Source organism: Rhinatrema bivittatum, chromosome 3, assembly GCF_901001135.1.
Source record: "Rhinatrema bivittatum chromosome 3, aRhiBiv1.1, whole genome shotgun sequence".
In the NCBI taxonomy this organism is placed as follows: Eukaryota; Metazoa; Chordata; class Amphibia; order Gymnophiona; family Rhinatrematidae; genus Rhinatrema; species Rhinatrema bivittatum.
In genome coordinates this window covers 184,323,658-184,348,048 of record NC_042617.1, presented here as the reverse complement: position 1 = coordinate 184,348,048, position 24,391 = coordinate 184,323,658, and the positions used below count along the sequence as shown (strand labels likewise).

Genomic DNA, 24,391 nt, shown 5'->3' with positions numbered 1-24,391 from the left:
TCTAACCACTAGGCTACTCTTCTAGAACTGCTTTAGAGGGTAACAGTTCATGAAATGCAGATAAACTATTATAAACAGAGTTTTTAATGTAACTCCAGTCCCTGCTGACATCTATTCAATATGACCTTCTTGTGATAGGTCCAAGAGTATACTCCATTTTTCTAAGACATTTTTGAATTGAGTTTACTGTAAGAAAAACATTGTTTTACACTTGACAAATTACACTTTTTCTACTGTAATACTTTTATATGCTCAGAGGTACTGTTTTCAAAAACCAAGTACAAGTATACATATATATTATAGCAATAAATATATATGACACCATAGTCATGTGGCTTGTGTGGGACATTTTAATGCTTTTTTTTTTTTTTTAATTGCCTTGGAACAAAGTCTATACTTAAAAACTTTATACAAATTATTAAGGCTGAAGATGTATTCTGAGAGTTCTTTGCTACAGGTAAACCGAACAAGTTTCTTGTTGACCATGTGTTTGTCATGTACACTTACTAGCATCTTGAGCAAAGCAGAGCCACCTGATGGGAGAATTCAAAGTGTTCGGATAAAAAAAGGTGATGGTTACATTTGTACTACTCGAGTTGTTTCTAACGAGATCTCCAATCGACCAAAAAGGAGTCCTGTTGAATCACCCTGAAGATGGTCTTGTAAAGTTCAAGCACCAAAGAGATTCTTCTACAGTATTGTCCTTCAGTATGCCATAGCTACATATCAGTATTACAGGTAATGAAGATGACGATGAAGGTAGTTATGAAATAGCAAACACCTGGCAGATATTCTGTGGGGATACAGAGAAGGTGAAAAGGCTCAGCTGTATATGTTCTTAACATCTTAAAGCAGAAGATATTGGAGTGTTGAGATGGTGGCTATATTTATTTATTTATTTATTTGGGGGGGGGGGGGAGGAGGGTAGGTGGCTCCACACAGTGGAAAATTAATGCTGGCCTGCATTGAGCAGCAACCTGCCTAGAAGTTCTGGCTAGCCTTTTTCTGAGCCCCTCCCCCCCCCCTTCCCTTTCCTTGTCCAAAGGAATAACACACACAAAAAAGAATCTGTAAAATACTGTAGCAAATGTGATGAAAATAATGGCATTTGGTGATGGGCAGATTGCCAAGAGGCCTTTGTTAGTATAATACAGACATAGTCGAGGTTAAGCTTCATTTCCAGCAAGCAAAGCAGGAAAAAAGGATTATAGTCCATTGCTGAAAAGATTCAGTAAAGGGGCACTGAAGCCAAATAATACTTTAATATATTTAACCTGCCTACATGGCTCAAATTAACAATTAAGTGATCCGGAAAAAAAAAGCTCGGATTCCAATATTATCCTACAGGATGTCCACTGCTAAATGTCCCCTCCCCCCCTCCCCCCGCCCATCACCCCCCCCCCCCCCCAGGAAATGTTAACTGGGAAAAGAGGGGGAGCCAACAATTTAACATTCTGCTTCAGCCTCAGTGCCTTGTTGTGTTTGTTTTTGGGTTCCTTGCAACTATAATTTGTCAGATTGACTAAGATTCACCGACATACACCTGCACTGCTTGACTTTCTGGATTTTCTTGAGCTGGAAAGGTGGCTCCAGCTCTGGGCATTCCAGTTCTACAGTTAAGGAGGTAAATTTCTGTGGCATGCAGAAGGCACAAGACTGAAAGTATTCCTCTTCCCGTTTTACATGCCGAGGAATGTAGAAGGAGTTGCACTGCCCATAGCAAAAGCGGTTAATGATGGTGCGGCTCAGGCAGCCCTCCTCACTCACTGTCTGCCTCAGGGGCTGTGTTTTGCACCAGTCACTCTTTAAATACTTTCTCTCGGTGACCACTAAGGCCTCCTGGCTGGAGGCTAACACCTCTTTCATCTGGTGTGGCTGTGGCTGGTGTGGTCTCCTTTCCGAGTTGTTGGAGCTGTCTTTATAAGGCGAAGGGATTGCTCCTGCGGGACGGTTTTTCCTCCCTTCTGTTATGTTTAATAGCAGTGCCACCAGAAGCGGGAACAAAGCAAGTTTCCAGTGCATCCTATATATATATATAAAAAAACAAACAAACAAAAAAACCCAAAGATTAATTAAGAAAAGTGAACAAATTCAGTAAACATTGTTTACATTGCATGATTTTATACTCTAAACATTGAGCATTTTCACAATTATTCCATGTTCTAGTATACAACAGGCAGCTGTGAGGTACAAGGCTGAAATCCCATTTAGGAGTTTGGTAATAACATAAGACAGATGATCAGAGCGAACTGGCTCTAAATATGGAGAAAACAGAAATCATTCTACTTGATAGAAAACAAAAAAATATTACTAACAATACCCTTGGTTTGCCAGATAATATTAATCTAACTCTCTCCGACTCAGTAAGAGATTTAGAGATAACCATTGACTGTCAACTAAATTTTAAAAAACATATTACCACCAAACTAAGAGAAGGTTACTATAAACTGTTGGTTCTGAGAAAATTAAAACCTCTGCTGGATGCTAACAACTTTCGATCAGTGCTACAAGCCCTAATTTTTTCGTCATTAGATTACTGTAATTCTCTCCTTTTAGGCCTCCCACAAACTTCACTACATCCATTGCAAGTACTCCAGAACTCGGCGGCGAGAGTATTAACAAATTGCAAAAAACGTGATCAGATCACACCTGACTTGATAAACGTACACTGACTGCCAATAACGCAGAGAATATATTTAAAAACCTGTTGCATTCTTCCCAAAGCTGTTTATGGGCAAAAAACTGACTGGCTGAATTTCTCCATCCACATCGATCATTAAGATCAGCAAACAAAGGATTACTTCAAATTCCCTCGGTAAACACAGCCCACCTCGCACGTGAGAGGATCGCCTCCATTGCAGGTCCCAGTTTCTGGAACACTATGCCTGCTGATTTGAGACTTGAAACAGAGTTCAAAAAATTTTTTAAAAGCCTTAAAGACCTGGCTTTTTTGAACAAGCATATGCAGATTACCTTGAGGAAGGCTGAAAAACAGCCGGAATCAAAGACACGTGCAATTTTTTTCATGTTCATGCTTTTATTTCTTTTATTATTAAGGTATTTGTTCTCATACTAAAAGTGTTTTGTGTAAATGTTTTTTTCTGATGCATACCCTGTGCTCTTACGATGTTTTTATGTAAATTGTTGTGATGTATTTCGAATGACGGTATCCAAAGCGTTTAAATAAATAAATAAATCGACAGAAATCCTGAAGCTGAACCACAACCCTCTTTCTCTTTCCTTTAATTTAGCATAATATGATGAATACAATTGTTACCTGCAATATTCCAATTAATTTTCTTTCCCATGGTCACTGCTTTTACAGTCCTTCCACCAAAAGGACACTCATCAACTTACTATAGATGTTTTGTTTTTTTTAAGGAACATTTATCTGTCTACCCCTGAGCTAATTCTGCTTAATTGCTCTTACCACATCATAAACTCTCGAAGTACACACCCTATGCCCTTCCACCCAAATATATATATTTTGGCAATTTTCTATTCCTGAAATGCCACTCTCCCTCATAAATCTGTTTTTTTTTTACATTCTACCCTAGACTATAAGGTGAATTTTAAAAGCCCAGCGCACGCATTCATTAGGGGATGAGGGAACAGCTTGGGCTCACTTGCGCTGAGCGGACTTTAAAAGCCCCCTGGATTCGAGCGTATCTACCGCAGAGCGCACAGCTCCGACGTTTTCAAAAAGAGGCAGGGTCTGGATGGGGCAAGGGCATTTTGGGGCATGAACCAGAGAATACTTAGGCACCTGGGCACGCACCCAGATCCCCTTCCATGTAAGTTTACTTCTGCAATGGAGGAGGTGTAAGTTGTAAAATAAAAAAAATAAAATAGGCAGATCTGTGGGTTTTTTAAGGGTTGGGGCTAAGTAGGGAAAGTGAAGGCTATTAAACTAGGGGTGTTTGGAGGACCTATGCCTTAACTAGGCAACTGGGGATGAACTGGTTTGACTGGCAATGGGGTTGGCGTGCACTACTTTTTAAAAAAGTCCCCGACTTACATGGTAGAAGTGGGATTTGCATGTGCCTACTTAAAATTTGGTGCACAGGGCCAGACTATTTTATAACGTGCATGGATGTTATAAAATGGCTGCGGTCCTGGGCCCACATGCCGGTTTGAAAGTTACCGTATATATCTTTACATGTGCATGCTCTCTCTCTCTCTCTCTCTGTCTGCATGTATGTATATATATATATATATATATAATTCAATGTCTTTTATTTTTTTACAGGCCAATACAGAAAGAAGCGCAGGAGAGCCGGCGAGCGCACAGACCAGTGTCCTGGGCACGCGATTCAGTATCGGCCCGCATGCAAATGAGGGCCCATGGTAAAAGGAGGCGCTAGGGACACTAGCGTGCCCTAGCATCTCCTTTTTGACAGAAGCGGCGGCTGTCAGCGGGTTTGACAACTGATGCTCAATTTTACCGGCGTCGGTTCTCGAACCCGCTGACAGCCACGGGTTCAGAAAACGGATGCCGGCAAAATTGAGCGTCCGTCTTCCAACCCGTGGGCAGATTTTTAAATTTTATTTTATTTTTGGGGTGTACAGAAAAGCAATTTTTTCTGCTTTTCTGTCCACTTTCCCGGTGCCGGCTGAAATTAATGCCTACCTTTGGCAGGCATTAATTGCTGAAAGTAAAATGTGCGGCCTCGCTGCACATTTTGCTTTCTGTATCGTGCGGGAATGACTAATAGGCCCATCAACATGCATTTGCATGTTGCGGGCGCTATTAGTTTCGGAGGGGTTGGCCACACTTTTTTGACGTGCTATTACCCCTTACTGTATAAGGGGTAAAAATAGCACGCAAAAACGTGCGACCCAACACAGGCTAACAGTGTGTTCCACCGGAGCACACTTTACTGTATCGGCCCGATTGTAATCTGCTTTGAGACCAACCTGGATAAAGGTGAAATTTCAAATCTATATAGCATAAATAAAACAATAATAAGTAAACAATTCATTTTACAGGGTGGTATACAGAGGAAGGAAAGCAGTATATAAGCAATACACATAAAATGGACCTTAAATATTTATAACTTTTACCACTATTTCATGCCAATATATAAGGACAAATTCCTTCATAAACCATGACTGTAGTGTCCTGTTAATGATATGCATGACCCTCTTGGGATACTGTCGAACTAAGTGTCTTTAATCCCAAGAAATCTATATGTAGAGAACAGCGCTTAATAAATAATTACAAAAAAGGTCGGTGGTGGTTAGTTTGTGATTATAAAGTTAATGCACATTGCCTGTTGGTAACGGCGATGAAGTAATGTATGAAACTTTCCACTCCTTCCTTTAAAACTTTTATCAAAGTTTTTTTTCCAACTTATGAAGTAAAATTATAGGGTCCCAAGTTATGTTGGGTTCAATTAAATAAGTTATGAGTAATGATTAAGTGAGGTGATAGAACTGAGTTATTTTGATGTATATTGTGGATACCTCCATAAGACTAAATTTGTGTGGTTGATTGGTCAATAAATAATAAAACACAGCATGTAAAGAAAACAGCCATTCACGAAACCCCAGGCTGCCAATGTTAGCCAACTCCCCCGATAAAATCCACTTTTAAAAGCTCTCTTATCAAAAGACAGATAAACTGGGAAAGTTTAGCCAGTCACATTTTCTGAAAGCCATTAAATCCCAAAAATAGCCAAAAGTATATCAGAACTGTGTTCTAAAACTGAGGTGCAGCAACGTTGCTAGAGGTCCGAGATAAAAATTAATAATCATGGAAAATAATGCGGAGCCCTACGGGACTCCATACTTCAGGGACCAAGGAGAAATTTAACTTAAACATTTTGGATAGAGGATAGCTTTGTTTGAAAAAATAACTACTTCAGAGCCATATTGTCCACTCCAAAGTCTAGCAACCAGTTAATTAGCATAGAATGATTCACTGTGCCTAAAGCTAGAGACAAATCAAAGAGGACCTACGGATGGTAACCCTCTATCTCTCTCTTTTCAATTTGTTCACCAGTGCTACTATAGTACTTTCTGCACTATACTTTGCCCTAAAGCCAGATTGGAAGAGATCTACGATCTATAATCTATCAATAAAACTTGTAGCTGGAGAGCTACCATCCCTCAAACACTTTCCGCCAAAAGGATATGTTAGCAACTAGGCGATAGTTCTCCAACTTTCCTGGATCCAGTGAGAGCTTTTTCAGGTGTGGTTTCACAATTGTCGTCTTAGGAAACAGACCACTCTTTAACAGATGTATTAATGGTTATCTAACAGACATATCAAACCAATCCCTAACTGCTTTAATCAGGCCAGAGGGACTAGGTTTTGAAAAACAACTCAAAGCTCTTGTTTTCTTTAAAATGTATCTGTCTCACTTAGCTACTGAAAATTAGAAAGCTTAGAATGAAATATTGAGCCCCAAGGATTAATTTTCTTAGGTAAACTGATTTGAATGACTTTTTTTTTTTTTCAGAAAAAAATTGCAAAGAATTTGGGTCAATCAACCATCCAGCATGAAACTTTACTAAGTCAGGGAGATTGGTTAGATTATTAAGGATCTTAAAAAGTTCCTTGGGCCGATTCAAAGCCTTAGGCAAACTCATAAAGTTAAGGCTGGATCCTATTGCCAATGCCTAGACTTAATGCTAGGGCCCGGCCCAAAACTGGCCCAAGAATTCTGATCTTTTTTCTTCTTGTATCCACAAAAAATTATGCCATCCAGTGCAAGGATGCGGCACCTTCCTCCTAAGTGGATGGTGCATTTTGATGTATGGCCATTGAAATGTATGGCTATATATTGCTTTGGAGCAGTAGCATAGCCATGAATAGGACTGGGTAGGCTATGGGCCACTCACTTTGGGCTCAAGCCAATCCATTCAGGGCTGCCCAACACCAGAAGAGGCCCGAGGAATGGGTGCCATGGATCCCATGCCAAGGTGACAGAAGAAATGGTTTGGCAGTGACTAAAGAAGAGGCCCCGAGTGTGTTTGTATATGTGAGACAATGGACGACTGAATGTGTGTACATGTGAAAGTGTGTGAATGGGAGCCTGGGTGAATGTGTGTTTGTGAGAATTGGAAGCATGTGTGTGTATGAGAGAGAGAATAGGAGTCTGGGGTGTGTATCTATGTATGTATGAGAATGGGGCCTGGGTGTGTGTTGGAGGGGAGCTTTTGTGTGTGTGTTTGGGAGAGAAAGGGAGAGCTTGTGTGTGTGGGAGATCATAATGAAAGTAAGAGTTTGTGTGTGGGTGTGAAAGAGAGCATGTGAGAGCTTGTGTGTGTGTCTATGGTAAAGCATGTGACAGAGCTTGCGTATGGGGGGTGAAGCATGGGAGAGTGAAAGGTTGTGTATGTGAGGGTGTCTGTGAGAGAAAACATCAGTCTGTGTGTGAGGGGGAAAGGGAAGATGATAGGAGGAGAGAGAGGAAACAAAAAAGAGAAGAGAGACTCTGGAAAATGAATTTAGAAAAGACTGACAAGGGGAAACTGAAAAAAAAAGACTGGGACTAGCTGATTAGAAAAATAAAATGATCAGACAACAAAGGTATAAAAAAATTATTTTGAGTTTTTAGAAATTGAAATATGCCATTTTTGAGAGTGTGCATTTCTTATATTTTTTTATTTTGTTCTTTCTTTAGAGTTCCACTGCTCCTAGTCTGTTTTCTCAGGCTTTCTAATTTGATTTTGTCTGCATGTTTCTGTTTCTGATTTGTAGTCCCTTATTCTGTATTAGGTAGGGGTTGATTTGTGTTCTGCCTGTGTGACTGAGGAGCAGTATTTCTGCTAGCGTGTAGTTTCTCTGTAGGGATTTGTATTAGTTCAGCTTGCTCTGTTACCCAGTAGGTTGAGTATTAATGTTCTAGGGCCTGGCATAGTATTTGCATTGGTACTTTTTCATAAGGTTACTGTTGTTTGAGCTCTGAGAGTCAGTGCTGTGATTGTATGGGTATGGCAAGGTTCTAGGCGTCTTTTTTTTTTTTTTTTTTACAGGGGTTTGTCTTGCTTCACTAAGGGGTACATTTTAAAAAACAGCGCGCGTGCGTACTTTTGTTCGCATACCAGGTGTGAACAAAAGTACGCCGGATTTTATAACGCACGTATCTTATAAAATCAGGGGTCGGCGTGCGCAAGGGGGTGCACATTTGTGCAACTTGCGCGCGCCGAGCCCTGCGCACGCTACCCGTTCCCTCCGAGGCCGTTCCGATATCGGAGTGGCCTCTGAGGGAACTTTCCTTCCACCCCCCCGCACCTTCCCCTACCTAACCCACCCCCCTGGCCCTATCTAAACCCCCCCCCCCCCCACCTTTATTGCACAAGTTACGCCTGCGCCGATGGCCCGCTGTCGCGCCATCGCCCGACCCGGGGGCTGGTCCTGAGGCCTCGGTCATGCCCCCTGGAATGACCCCGGGCCGGCACCACGCCCCCCAGAACGCCCCGAACATCATGCCGCTCCCCGACACGCCCCCAACACGCCCCCTAGCAAAGCCCTGGGACTTACGCGCGTCCCGGGGCTTGCGCGCGCCACCAAGCCTATGCAAAATAGGCTCGGCGTGCACAGGGGTTTTTTAAAAGGGTTACGCGCTTAACTTAAGCGCGTAACCCTTTTAAAATCCGGCCCTAAATGTTTAGCTAAGGTGATACCAGAATATGAAATATATTTTTTTTCATGTCAGGTTGTAATATGAACTGTCGTAGTTCTGATTTGCACCCATTCTTATGATTATTGATATTTTATTGTAGTTATAATATTCTCTGCCTTTCTGGAAAGAGGATTCATGAAAGAATAAATTGATGTATTGTATTACATGATTGATTAGATCTGATTTTTTTTACATGTTCTTTGCTTTTTATATGATAGTCTTGTGCATTTATAAACGTCAATAAATATAAAATAAATTAATACAAATGAATAAGGAACTTTTAATATTGGTAAGTGCTTGAAATAATTGAGTTAACATATTTATAAAAGTTTAACTTATGATGCATAATGGCTGTTGCAGACTACTTAGAAACCCACTATAGGGTGCATGCTAAGAAATTATTGATAAAAGTACAATTATTAGGGCTCAGACCTGTATACCTATAGCCCACCGTTAACCTTGGGCCCACCCACAAAATCAGTTCTGGGTATGCCACTGATATGGAGTTGTCTGCTCTGAGAAAGGCACCACAGTGACATCACTGTGGTGCCTGTATGATGACATTTTTTAGCGATTCAAGAAGAAAAAAAATATTGGAAGTCATGTGCCTTGCATACAATGGAACCCACACGCAGGCCTCGGCCTCAGTGATGAGACCCAGCCTCGGGCTGGGCCCCAACATCTGGCCTTAGCAACAGGGCCTGAGCCTAGGCTTGGGCCTTGCTAACAAAAGCCAGGCTAGGGCTGGGCCAGGTGTCAGCCCTGGGCCTCCCAGCAATGGGTCCTGGCCCTAACTTTGGGCTTAGGCTAGGCTTGGGGCTTTGTGATGGGACCTGGTCTTATGTCAGGCCTCGCATTAGGACCTGGGCTTGGGCCGGGCCTCTGCAATGGGAGCTGGCATTGGGCCTGGTCCTGGTATCAGGCCCAGACCTTTGTGATGGGATGGGCCCCATGTTGGGCTAGGCTTTAGCATCGGGACCTTCCCTTGGATCTGGGGCTGAGTCTGGGCCTGAGTGATGGGATCCAGCCCCAACCTGTTTTTGTTTTACGGTGAAGTTAATGGGGCCTAACTTTTGCTTCCTCCCTTTGACTTCATTGTAAAACGAAAAGCAAATGGTACAAATCACTCTGACCTATGCCATGAATGAATGTGCTGAAACAAATTTTTTGACATTGTAAATCTCTAATAAAAATCCCTACAACTATTAAATTAGAAAACATAATACCTATTTCCTTAAGTGTCCAACTATCCTTGTGGTATGCTCTAAAATGAAATTCAAATCAGCTTGCTTTGAGATCTGAGAAAAACAATTGATGCCTATTGATTGGTGCACCTCTAATACTTCCAAGCTTCCATGATTATTTTTTGTTTAATAAGACTTAAAATTTAAGTATTAAAGCCTTTACTGAAACATGGTTAGGGACCTTTCTTTTCAGTTTTTATTTTTTTTTTCCCCAGGAATATATCAGTGTTTATTACAGCTATAATAAAAATGGGGGAAATCAGTGAAAGAAGTAACTTTCCATTTTTCTGGTTAAATGTTTTTGTTGATAAAGACTGATAAATTCCCAGGAAACATAAAAAACTAAAAACAAGGCATGGTGTATTTATTTAGGAGTATTGCACCAATTTCCTCCCTACTCAGCAATTGTAGAGTTGACATAATATGTTGAATTTTACAACGAACAGAACGGTTTTCCATGCAAAAGCTGGAAAAAAATGGAATGTAGTAAAAAACATATAATTTTGCAAATAACTAATTTGATTGTTAATACTGAGTGCTATATGTAATAAGTAAAAATGAAGAGTGTAAATAGCTAAATACATATACAGCTACAATAACGCAGTAAAATGACATAAAATAACTGACATTGAGCCAAAAGAGTATATCCATCTGTTAAAATTCTTTATTAAGGATAATGTGATAATTGCACTATAAATTGTTTTATAAATGTAGTTGATGGGAATGTTTTCTTTGCTTTTAATTAGGTGATCAGGAAAGTCAGATTTAGACACACGCCTTGCTTTAAACTGTTTTCTGATGCAGAGGGAGATACGTGACTTGCCCAAGGATAACATGAATTAAATTAATATTGGAAGGGAAAACATTTTGTTTTGAAAAATAGTAATTTTGAGAGAGTATAAATTTCACCTGACATTTAGAATGTTATCAAAACTGAACCCGTAAGCTATAGATAAATGACTGATTTTTTTTTATTTTGTTTCTATGCAGAACATGCTTAGCACATCTGGTCTATTAAATGGACAAAATAACAAATAAAAAAGAAAGACCTGAATGCAAGCCAGTTAAAAGTGCAATGGGGGCACAGCAGGATCTGTATATGAAATATAATCCAGAATGCTGAAATAGGACACTAAGAGAGTTTTTCTGCTTGCTTTAACCCATGAAGTGATCACTGATTCCTTGGGATGGTGTATTACCAAAATTATATATATACATCCTCAAGTTTCTTAGTGGTTATTTGACTTCCACATAATCAATTCTTTTTATTTATTTAATTTTTTGACAAACTATCATGGATAAAACAAATAATACAAGCATATACAATAAGTATCATGTGCATTATATATCAAGAAAATGAAAAGTGTAAGAACAATGTTGAACTTTAAACACATCCAGATTAGCACTACCTGTGATATACAAGATTTTAATTGAAATCACCCACTTAGTTCATCCAATCGTACCCGCATACCATCCCACACACACACACACACACACACCTATATTCATATAGTTCGCCATAAAACACAAATCACTATATCAGACGTATGTCACTAAGTATTCAATGACAAACAAACCATTAATGCCTATCTGCTATATATGTCACCGATGCTTCCAATTATATTTGATGCATAATAAAGCCATAGCATATCTTATGTCCTGTGGTAGAATGTGTCAGACAAGTTGTCAATGCCTCATACTTACCATACCACATTTGTGTCTTTTCTGAGTGAAAAATTTCAACCATTTGATATAACCACAATCTTTGTATGGGAGCTTCTTCCGAATCCATCTGAGAAATATACGTTTCCTTCCTAACAACAAAGTCAAGTCTATCATACGTGTGCAAGCAGTTGGTATGCTATCATCAAATTCATGCTGTGGATACTGTAGGTGCCAGAAAGAATACACAGCAGACTTTGGGTTGAATGTCCAAAATCAAAGTTTTTACTGATGGGTAATCAGATGAAATAATGGCACAGTTCAACTTTAACCCTTTGACTTCCTCAGGTGGCTGTTACAGTTCTTTTTTCTCTCTGTCTGTGCAATGGTGTCTTTGCTTGGGTCCAGGGGCAAGGGAAAGCCTCACCATCCAGAGCTTGAATTAATGAGGTTCCCAAGTGGGCAGGGATATCCTTGTTGAAACAGAAAACCCCCCTTCCAACGGGTCAAAAATTGACTGCACAGTCGCTGTTCAATATTCTCACTTCTCTCCTCTCAGGGCAAAGATTGCAAGTGGGGGTCCCCAGAGGTAACTCATTTTAGTTTTACTCACAGTTCTCCTCCATCCTTCTCAACCTCACTCACAGTTTTCAAATCCCAAGGTGGCAAGGATCCCCCCTGTAACACACAGCTCTCGATGTTCCTTTTCAGAGCAGGAAAAAGGGACAGCAAACTCGTCCTCCCAGATCTTCTAACAAAATATCTCTTTATCCCCAAAACCTTATCTGAACTCCGTAGTTGTTTCTTGTGTCAGGTCACTGCATCCTCCATCCTCGTTGAAGTCTTGGAAGGGCAGGTCTTCCCTAACTTGAGCAGCCCCAGACACAGGTTCCCCAGGTGGGTGCAAGACTCTAATAAGGCTCCTATCACAAAAAAAAGTCTAAACCCGAAAACAACCCAGAGGGAAAATTCTAACCAGCCAGTGAGTGAACTGGAAAAGGAATACCTTCCTGACCTACCTTCCCAGGCAGGGTTTGCCTGGCTCCTCTGACTGGGCCTGAAAAATCCAACTCAGAAGAAGCTCCAGACTAGCTCCTAACTCTTAGCCAACCTAAAAGGACTGCCCCCCCCCCCCCCCCCCCCGATTGCATTGCCGCAAGCTGCTCTTGTTACTTCACTGGGGGACGGCCATTCCAGCACCGCCAATCGGGGAGGGGGGCTGCATTTGAATAGAACCTCCCCTATTTCTAACTTACACAAGACTGTTTTCTGAAATCGAGAATACCCAGGGCTTAATGAAGACGTGACTGTAGGGTCCATGACAAGACTATTCAGATATGTCATTGACATGAAGAACTGCAGAGATATAATGGTAAAAAGGAAGAATGTGTGGAGGGTGTCAAGGAAACAGCAAAACGCTAAACAAATACTGTTCCGTGTTCATGGAAGAAGGGATTGGGGAAGGACAACCATTATTTGCCAAAGTGTTCTTTAAAGTTGAAGAGAGGAATATTCAAAAGGACTCAAAGAAAAAAACGTTTACTGAGAAAGTGGTTGATGCCTGCAGAAGTGTTAGGAGCCACAATAGTGGCAGAATTTAAGCACGCATGGGATGGACACAAAGGGACTTTAGTGGTGGAGGGAAGGAGAACATCCTAGATTGAGTAAGATTGTGCTTGGCAGAGTGAGTAACCCAAGTGGTCCTTATCTGCTAACAAATGTGTTCCTGTGATAGCTGGCTGGTATACATATGGTAGATACAATAACATTCACACATGAGAGGGTTTGTATGGAACTCCAGTGCCTCTTCTGATGGATCTGTTAAGTCAATCTTAAGAGAAGTGTAGATGTTATCTAGTCATACTAGGTAAGAGGAGATTGGAAACTTCAGTCCATTTGGTCCTATCTCAGTGGCAGGCAAATAAATTAATAGAGACCTTCTAAAAGGATAATAAAGCACGTTGAATCCAGAGAGTTGAGCATAGTTTTACTGCAAAGAACTTGGGTGAAACAAATTGATTAACTGAATTAATATAGAAAGAGTAGGTCATTTTTTTTCAACGTAAAAAGGTCTATACAACTAGAGTAAAAACAAGTCTTTGCATTTAAAAGAATGCTCCACCTGGCATTCCTACAGTAGTACATGAATGTAATCTGCTTTGAAGTGCCTGAGAAACAAAATATACATTTAAAAAAAATTACTTGGTTTCTCTAACTGCAAAAGCAAAGAATTCTAAAAGTGGAATTTTTCTTGCATGTAGAATTACTTGTGCTAATATTCTTTCAGCTTTTGTTTAAAGAAATTGTATTTTTTTTTCAAGCTGGACTTCTTTGTATCACTTGATTAATTTGAATGAGCATAGAAAGTAGGTCTCCCTTTCAAAAAAGCTTGTTTGACAGGTTCTCCAAACCAGCCCATATTCCTGCTTTTCTTATACAGTCTCCATGGGCAGAAGCATGAAACTGTTCAATTACATTAAATTATAATCTAAATGATTTAAGGGATTCTTTACAAGTATATATGTTCCACTCAGAAATAAAAGATTTAACACAATGCAGGTACAAGATTTGACCACGGTGTCATAACTCTGAGGCTCTAGTTCTTAAACAGACTATCTGGATGTTTACAGCTGGTGCCATCTGTCTGCAGCTCTCTACATTGACTCAACTGAAGAAGCAATTGGCTAAAATTAGAGTTGCCTCTCCTATGTACAGCATGCAGGAAATCTGTCTCTGCTCCCCCAGGAAGAACCAGGAGTAGATGGATTATAGTGGATTCTGGCAGGGGTAAGACCTCCATCCACACATGATACCCATACATGTTTTCTTGGCGTTTGAAATAGATGGTGCTCCAGAAAAGGAATGACAACAGGTTCATGACATAACAGGCTTGGACTGCATAGTACATAAAATCCATAAAAATTTCTCATGAGAACAGAGAATTTCCTCAGCTAAGGGACTTTAGAATGAAAGGCGTTATCCTGGATGTATGTTTGAAAGAAGATAAGACAGGGACATACATTTTCAAACTGGCGTGCAGGTGCATATATGCGCCTGTGCATTGACCCACGTCCAGGGACGCGGCTATTTTATAACTTGCACACATATATGCGTGCTGTTATGAATTGCTCTGCCTGCGGGCTTCCCCGCGAGCAGGCACGGACTCACATCACGCAGCTTTCTTTGCCGAGGCGGCAGGATGCCACCCTCGGCCTGCCCACACGGCCCGGAGGCCTCCTGCATCCATCTTTGGCTCCGCGGTCGGAGCCGCGGCCTCCCACGGGGCAGGTACACTCCCGATGCGGTCGCCATCTTCGCGGTGTCCAGGCCGCAGCCCCGGGCCCGATTAGCGGCAGGAGCCGCCCCTGGGGCCTCCTGCAGCGGCTGGAGCCGCTGCCAACGCTGGAGCCTGCGTCCAGGCTCTCTCCTGCCTTCTCTGCGTCACCGCGTGCAGACGCTGTGCAGGCCGCTGTCCATGGTCCTGCACAGCCCTGCCCCTGCTTGCTTAGACGCGCGGCCGCGTCTCTCTTTAGTATTTAAAGGGCCAGACACAGGAAGTGTCTGAGCCCCACCTAATGACTGTTTCCTGGCTCCAGCCCTATAAAGGGCTGCTTCGTTCATTGTGCTTTGCCTTGCATCGTGGTCAGTCTTCGCTCTGGAGGCTCCCGCTGCCAGAGCTCGTTGTAAGGTCTTCTTCTTGGAGCTCCTCACCTTGATGTCTCATTCCATGTTGTGCCTGAGGGCCATGTCCAGGTTTCTTCGTCTTCGTCCTGGTGTTCCTGCCTTCCTGATGTTCTTGCCTTCACTCCGCCTCGTCCTCACTCTGGAGCCTTCTGGTTCCGGTAGGCCGGGGGTTCCCCAGATGTAGTTCCTGGGTGGACTAGGCTGCCGGTGGATGGTTGTCCTGTGCTCCTAAGCCGTGAAGCCTGCTGTGTGTTCCTGCGCTGTCCCGCTCCCATCGTGGTCCGCAACCAGCCTTGGGGCTGTGTAGAGCGCGTAACGGACAGGGTGGTCCGCGACTCAGTCCCGCGGGTGGCCTGAGTAGGGCGCCCTGAGAGACAGTGCCAATGTCCATGCCTTGTGTCTTCGTCTGCCTTATCCAGCCATGTGTCTTGCTTCGGATGCCGTCCGCATCATCCTAGCCATGAATCCTCGTCTTGGATGCCGTCTGCATCAACCTCGTCAAGTGTCTCATCTGCGATGCCGTCCGCATCGATCCTGGTGTCTTGTATCCACAGCCCTGGTGTCACGTCTTCTGCCAAGTGTCTTCGTGCCATGTGATGCCGTTGCATCAACTCCAGTGACTTCGTGCCAAGGCCCGTCTGCCCTCAACTTCAGGCCAGGCCTGCTGCTCCATGCTGCTCGCAGCAGGTCCGAAAGGGCCCGGAATGGTCGGAGGACCATTCACCTTCCAACATCCTCGGATGTTTGGCCATGGGAGCTTGCCGGCCTGGCGGAGGGTAGACCGTCAGCCATGCGGGGCCACCGTCAACCCTTGGTTCGGCCCTGGACGGCCGGGGTCGGGCTGAGGCCCATGGGCACACTAAAACCACCAATACATAACACGTGCATGTTATAAAATAGTCTGGCAGTGTGTACATGTGCGCCGAATTACAAGTGGGTGTGGGCATGGGCACGCAAATTCCACTTAACATTGGGGGATTTTAAAAGGGGCATGCACCAACGTCATTACCAGTTTGTCCACCAGTTCACCCAGTTAACAGCTAGGTCCTCCAGACCCCCCTGGCTTGATAGCTTGTATTGCCCCCAGTTACCACAGGTCCTTTAACCCCCCCCCCCCAAAAAAATGGCTCAATCTTTTTCTTTTATAACTTTCACGTCATCTATAGCAGAAATAAAGTTACATGGTGGGGGACCTCGGCGTGTGCATCTCTTAGCGAGCCACGGGATGCCCACGCCCTAACCAGACCACGCCCATGACCCACCCCTTTTGGAAATGTTTTGAGATGTATGTGTCGCAGCATTTACTCACTTATTAGAGATGTATGTGCCGCAGCATTTACGCAGCTTTTGAAAACACTGTTGGTGCGCACTAGCCCGACTTGTTCACACATCTCCTAATTAATACATGTACCAGACTTTTAAAATTCACCTTAAAATGCATATTGGGATCCTCAGCAGGCATGCAAGCCAGATTTTTAATATTCTTATCATATTAAGGGAGTTCAGAGAAGTTATAGCAGATCCACTGAAGGTCCTGTTAAATAGGTCATTGGAAATGGGTAGAGATGTGCTTAGTTTTAAGTTTTCGGGTCGGGCACTTCGTGGAAAACTTTGTTTTCCTACGTTTGTTTTTTTCGGCAAAACGGACAAAAAAACCCAACACCTCAACCCTTCAAATGTACTTAATTACAAACCCCCCCCCATCATCCTGATACCCCCCCATGACTTACTAAAAGCTCTGGTGGTCCAGCGGGGGTCCGGGGATCGATCTTCCGCTCTCGGGCCATTGGCTGCCACTAATCAAAATGGTGCCGGTGGTGCTTTGCCCTTACTATATGACAGGGGCTACTGGTGCTATTGGTCAGCCCCTGTCACATGGAAGGAGCAATGGATGGCCCACACCATTTTTAAAGATGAAGCCAGCCGTCCATTGCTCCTACCATATGACAGGGGCCTACCAATGGCACCGGTAGCCCCTGTCCCAAGGTAAGGGCAAAGGGCCACCGGCACCATTTTGATTCCTGGCAGGCCCGAGAGCTGAATATCGTTCTGGGACCCCCGCTGGACCACCAGGGCTTTCAGTAAGTCTTGGGGGGGGGGGGGATCGGGATAGTGGGGGGGGGGGTTTGTAATTAAGTAAATTTGAAGGGTTGGGGTTTTTTTTAATAAATGTGCCCCTCCCCCTTGCGCTAACCCAAAAACCACATTTTTCCCGAATTTCGTGGAAAATCCATTTCAGGATTTGGGCCCTCCGAACCATGCCGAATTGTACAATTTCATTGAAATTGTCCAATTTGGCAAAAACAAATGCACCTCTCTAGAAATGGTAGTGTTTCTGTTGGACTGAGGAAGGGTGGATATTGTCCTTCTTTGTAAAAGTGGTAATAGTTATGCGGGTTGGAAATTAAAAGCAGGTTAGTCTGATTTTGATGATGGCAAAAATTAATGGACAGATTTCTGAAGGAAAGCATCTTGAATCCACAGAATTATGGATTCTGAGGCAGCAGGGTTTTACCAGAGGGAGATAATGTCAGACATATCTGATCCGTTTTTTGACTGGGAAACAAGAGAATTAGATTAGGGGAAAGCAGTGGAAGTGGTGTACTTGGATTTGGCGCTTTCTCCCATAGGTTCATAAACTGAGTGATGTAAGAGTGGGGATCCAGGGTGGATACTGGATTAAAAACTGGTTGAGGGATAGGCATGAGAGTAAATGGAATTTGCTCTGAAGAAATAAAGGGGGGACAAGTGGAGTGCTTCAGGGATTTCTCCTGCTGTCAGTTTTGCTCAACATTTTTATCAGCAATATTGCGAAGAGTTTAGGAGCAAAAGGTGTTTTGTTTTTTTTTGGCAGATGATGCTAAAATTTTCACTTGAATGGGGACATACCTGAGAGACTGGACAGCATGAGAAGAGATCTATGAGAGCTCGAGGAGTGATACTTGGAAGTTATGTTTTAGTACTGAAAAAAAAATGTAGCTAAGCATTTCAGATGTAGAAATTCAAGGGAACAGTGCACATTGAGGAGCATAGGGGTGCATTACTGAACAAGACCAAGACCTTGTTTTCAAGGTAGTAAAACAATGCAATAAGGTGGTGCCTGCAACCCTGGATAGGAGCTATCATGCTATAATTGTAAAAGTGATGAAAAAAATAGTGAAAAAGTCTTAACTATAATATGTATAGCCCAAATGAATAGGGAAGTAAATATGCCACATTTTGTTTTGTAAATACATTTGTTATATAAAATAAAGGTTATTTTAGATCTGTTAAAAAAATTTGTCAAAGAACGAGGAAAATTCCTTTCATACATTAACCACAGGAGCAGAAAGTCACATAAATGTGTTCAATTACTGTAGATCAAAAGCCCTCTTCCAAAGGAAAAAAAACAAATCTAACTTGCAAGTCAATTTTTATATAACATCCCATAAAAAAATCATCATGAAAACACAGGGATGGTAACTTTCAAACTGGCGCACGGGGCACTCTTTGGCGTGTGTGCATGGTTGCGTGCCCAGACACGAGGCCATTTTATAACTTGTGTGCACATGTGTGCTCACGTTATAAAATAGCCTGACCGCTGCATGTGTGTGCCCAATTTTAAGTGGGCATGTGTCTGACTATGGGCGTAAATCCCGCTTCTACCGCGTTAAGTCAGGGAGTTTTAAAAAGGGAACACATCCAGGGCATTGCCATTTCCACCAGTTTGTCCACCAATTCACCCAGTTAAGTTAGGGCCTCCAAACTTCCCTGATCTGATAGTCTGCACACCCCCCAGTTACCCCAGACTCTCTAAACCCCTGAAAAATGACTCTTTCCTTTTATTCAACTTACACCTCATCCATAGTAGAAGTAAACTTTTGTGGCAGGGGATCTGGGCACGCGCCCAGGGGCACAAGTATTTATGTGCCCATCTCTTAGCCATGCCCCAAAATGCCCATGTCCCATCCAGACCCTGCCCCACCCCCTTCTTTAAAACTTTTGAGATATGCACGGAATGAGAATCTCATGCAGTTGGGCAGCTTTTGAAATTTGATGGGCACGCACGAGCCTGACTTATGTGCGTATCTCTCGATTTTGGCATTTGCTGGGCTTTTAAAATTCACTTCAGATTATTAATACAAGTTGAAAATAAGCCAAAATACTTATCCACAAAAGCTATACTAAATGATTCTACTGGCTGTCCTAAAACCTTTGACACATTACAATACTATCTTAAGAAAACCACTAGGATTGTTTAATATAGTTGTTTTGGATAAGTATTTTGCTTATTTTGGATACAACTTGTGTTAGGCTTGGCAGTCTGCACTCCCATTCTGTGGACCGCCATTCTTACTTCCAGCCCCGTGGCCTCAACAAATGCCTCCAGCACTGGGAAAGGCCCCCAAATGACTGCACGGCAGACCACTACATCGGGAAGGCACAACGCGCTGAATATGAGAGAGATGCCTTAGATGCGCGCGCTCTGGACCTGCTGCTATTTGAAGGGCCCGCAGGAACATGGCGCCTCCAGATGATCTCACTACCCCTCCACTATATAAGGCCTGATCATCCTACACTCCCTGCTTCACCAATAGAAACATAGAAATGACGGCAGAAGAAGACCAAACGGCCCATCCAGTCTGCCCAGCAAGCTTTCGCACTTTTTTTTTCTCTCACATACTTATCTGTTTCTCTTGGCTCTTAATAACCTTTTTTATTCTATTTCCCTTTCACCCCCGCCATTAATGTGTTGGAACTGCATCTAAGTGAAATAGCTTAATTAGTTAGGAGTATTAACCACCACAATAAGCAAGCTACACACATGCTTATCTGTTTATCCAGACTATGTAATTCAGTCCTTGTTGGTTGTTGCCTGAATATAGATCCACATTTCTTCATTCTCCCCTGCTGTTGAAGCAGAGAGCCATGCTGGCTTTGTATTGAAAGTGAAGTATTAGTCTTGCTCCCCTGCCATTGAAGCAGAGGGCTATGCTGGATATGCGTGAAGTGTCAAACTTTCTCCCCTGCTGTTGAAGCAGAGAGCTATGCTGGATATGCGTGAAGTGTCAGACTTTCTCCCCTGCCGTTGAAGCAGAGAGCTATGCTGTATATGCATTGAAAGCGAAGTATCAGGCTTATTTGGTTTGGGGTAGTAACCGCTGTAACAAGCAAGCTACTCCCCAATTTTTGGGAATGCAAATCCTTTTTTCCACATTTCCTCATTGCCACTGAAGCTTAGAGCAATGTTGGCGTCACATTAACCGTGTATATGTTTATTGAATTAAGGGTATTATCTCCAGGTAGTAGCCGTCGTTCCTGTGAGCCACCCGCTCGTCATTCACATCCTCTAGACTTTATGGATCCACAATGTTTATCCCACGCCCCTTTGAAGTCCTTTACAGTTTTGGTCTTCACCACTTCCTCCGGAAGGTCATTCCAGGCATCCATCACCCTCTCCGTGAAGAAATATTGGTTCTGAGTCTTCCTCCCTGGAGTTTTAAATCATGGCCCCTGGTTCTGCTGATTTTTTTCCAATGGAAAAGGTTTGTCGTTATCTTTGGATCATTAAAACCTTTCAAGTATCTGAAAGTCTGTATCATATCACCTCTGCTCCTCCTTTCCTCCAGGGTGTACATATTTAGATTCTTCAATCTCTCCTCATAAGTCATTCGATGAAGACCATCCACCTTTTTGGTCGCCCTTCTCTGTACCGCCTCCATCCTGTCTCTGTCTCTTCGGAGATATGGTCTCCAGAACTGAGCGCAGTACTCCAGGTGAGGCCTCACCAAGGACCTGTACAAGGGGATCATCACTTCCCTTTTCTTATTCGATATTCCTCTCTCTATGCAGCCCAGCATTCTTCTGGCTTTAGCTATCACTTTGTCACATTGTTTCGCCGACTTCATTCATTCCTGGATTTATGAATGAAACCAGGACATAAATACTTACGCATACAAGTGAACACTGGGGTCCTATACATAAGAACATAAGAAAATGCCATACTGGGTCAGACCAAGGGTCCATCAAGCCCAGCATCCTGTTTCCAACAGTGGCCAATCCAGGCCATAAGAACCTGGCAAGTACCCAAAAACTAAGTCTATTCCATGTAACCATTGCTAATGGCAGTGGCTATTCTCTAAGTGAACTTAATAGCAGGTAATGGACTTCTCCTCCAAGAACTTATCCAATCCTTTTTTAAACACAGCTATACTAACTGCACGAACCACATTCTCTGGCAACAAATTCCAGAGTTTAATTGTGCGTTGAGTAAAAAAGAACTTTCTCCGATTAGTTTTAAATGTGCCCCATGCTAACTTCATGGAGTGTCCCCTAGTCTTTCTACTATTCGAAAGAGTAAATAACCGATTCACATCTACCCGTTCTAGACCTCTCATGATTTTAAACACCTCTATCATATCCCCCCTCAGTCGTCTCTTCTCCAAGCTAAAAAGTCCTAACCTCTTTAGTCTTTCCTCATAGGGGAGTTGTTCCATTCCCCTTATCATTTTGGTAGCCCTTCTCTGTACCTTCTCCATCGCAATTATATCTTTTTTGAGATGCGGCGACCAGAATTGTACACAGTATTCAAGGTGCGGTCTCACCATGGAGCGATACAGAGGCATTATGACATTTTCCGTTTTATTCATCATTCCTTTTCTAATAATTCCCAACATTCTGTTTGCTTTTTTGACTGCCGCAGCACACTGAACCGACGATTTCAATGTGTTATCCACTATGACACCTAGATCTCTTTCTTGGGTTGTAGCACCTAATATGGAACCCAACATCGTGTAACCACGTGAGTTTACTTCTGCTATGGATGGCGTGTAAGTCTTACACCAAAAAAAATACTAAAGAGGTGAGCAGGCTTTTAAGGGTCAGGGCTAACAGGGTAAAAGGGAGGCTATTTAACTAGGGGGGCAGGGTTTAGGATCTCCTATCCTTTGGTAGTGCGAACTGGGTACGAACTGGGAAAATGGCCAATTGCATCAGCGTGCATGTGTTTTAAAATCCCCCCCTCCACACACACACACTTATGTGGTAGAGGTCCATATAAAATTGTGCGCACGTGTATATAAATAGGGGTAGATTTTAAAAAAGTACACCCACGTGTACATTTGTTCGTGCACCAGGAGGAAACAAGAGTACGCTGGATTTAATAGATACGCGCGTAGTCTTTAAAATCCGGGGTCGGTGTGCAAAAGGCTGTGCAAAATTGGCAGCCTGCGCGCGCTGAGCCGCGCAGCCTGCCTCCGTTCCCTCCGAGGCCGCTCCGAAATCGGAGCGGCCTCGGAGGGAACTTTCTTTCCACACCCCCCCAGCCCTATCTAACCCCCCCTACCTTTGTTCGAAAAGTTATGCCTGCTGGCCAGCCGGCCAGCAAGTGATTCCCGGCCGGCAGTTTCGGAGGCCTCGGCCATGCCCCCGGGCCAGAACCATGCCCGTGGACACGCCGCCATGACACGCCCCTGGCACGCCCCTCTCATGCCCCCCCCCCCCCCCCCCCAGGAAAGCCCCGGGACTTACGCGCGTCCTGGGGCTTGCGAGCGCCGCCAAGCCTATTCAACATAGGCTTGGCGCGCGCAGGGGGAGCTTGGGGCAGGTTTTCGGGGGGGGGGGTACGCGCGTACCCCTTTGAAAATCTGCCCCATAGTCTACTTTATACCATGTGCACATATATGCGTGTATGTTATAAAATGGCAGCTTCTCTGGGTTCAAGCCGGCATACGCGTGTACATGTGCGCCCGTGCAGCTGTCTAAAAGTTATCTTCTTAGATGAGATCTTTGGAATGGGTGCACTGGCACAAATACATGCCTATGTGTGGTCGTGTGTCCAGGTATGCAGCAGTTTTGTAACATACGCATATATATGTGTGCGCATGTTTTAAAATAGCCTAGGTATGCATATATGTGCATTTAAACCAAACTCTACAAACTTACTTCCACTAGAACACGTGCCATTTCAATCGCCGGGCCAACCCTCTGGAACACAATGCCAGTCGAATTAAGACAAGAAGAATGCCTAAAAACCTTCAAGCGAAAGCTTAAGACCTGGCTTTTCTCTAAAGCATACACATAAATTCTCCTCGCTCTCATCCATGTTCCCTTGCTAGACCTGGCTTTCCTCTAAAATATACCCTAAACTTCCCCTCATTCACTACTGTGTTACCCTAACCCCTTTCCTATCCATCTTCCCCCCTCCCTCCCCTCCCTCCCTCCCTCCCTTTTCTACACAAATGATACATTATATGTTATCCCCTTTTACTGTATATATTGTATATAATTGCAATCCTAGCTTACAATAATTTAAGGATTAACTTAATTCTTAATTCTCCTTCTCATTTCCCCCCCCAGTCATTTAATCTCTTGTTAATATGATATTTTATTTATGTCCACCTTTATATTTCCCCCTCCTTTCAATTATCCTCTTGTTTAATATGTTATACTTGTTTTTTGTTAAACCTGTTCGATGTAAAGTGCTCTCCAAGCACTAGTTTTATGTTACGCTGTGAACCGATGTGATATCACTGATGAATGTCGGTATATAAAATCTTTAAATAAAATAAAATAAAATAAATAAATTTAAGCTTGTGCATGCCCAGCAGTGTAAGTCAGCTTACAGACGCACAAATGTGAGGGTGCTTTATAACAGACGCGCATCCAGCCAATGACCTGTTTCACCAATTCATCCACCAATTTTCCCAGTCATCAGCTGGGTCCTCCAAATCCCCCAGTTCTTTAGCCTGCCCTCCCCCCCCCCAGTTAACCCAGACACCTCAAACACTTCCTAGATGCTGGGATTTATTTTTTTTTTAGACTTGCACCTCCTCCATAGCAGAAGTAAAGTTACGTGGCACTGGACACGAGTGCGTAGGGACTTGCACACACATCTCTTGGCCCCACCCTGGAATGCTTATGCCTTGCCCACATTCCACTCCTTTTTTTTTTCTCCGATACCAGATATTCATGCATGGGGATTTGTGGGTGTCTTTTAAAATCGGGTAGACAGGCGCATGTCCTATGTGCTTGCCTATCTCCTGATTTTGGGACATGCCCAGCCATTTCTAATTCACCTTTTAGCTTCTATACTGCCTTAATCATATGGCTGACTGACCTAGACTGTGCTTTTGTGCTATTAAATAGGTTTGCACATTTTTATGTGCACAGACTATATACACAGAAGAT

General features: G+C 43.1%; 1 protein-coding gene across 1 annotated transcript in view; it reads right to left on the bottom strand.

Moving 5' to 3' along the window:
- Positions 1-1,411: 1,411 nt before the first annotated feature.
- Positions 1,412-24,391, bottom strand: part of GREM2 (gremlin 2, DAN family BMP antagonist) — a 208,787-nt gene continuing 185,807 nt past the window's right edge. Inside the window, exon 2 of the mRNA XM_029596959.1 lies at positions 1,412-2,023. Coding sequence (XP_029452819.1) covers positions 1,504-2,022 — 519 coding nt within the window. The 5' untranslated portion in view covers position 2,023 and the 3' untranslated portion in view covers positions 1,412-1,503. The remainder of the gene's footprint in view (positions 2,024-24,391) is intronic.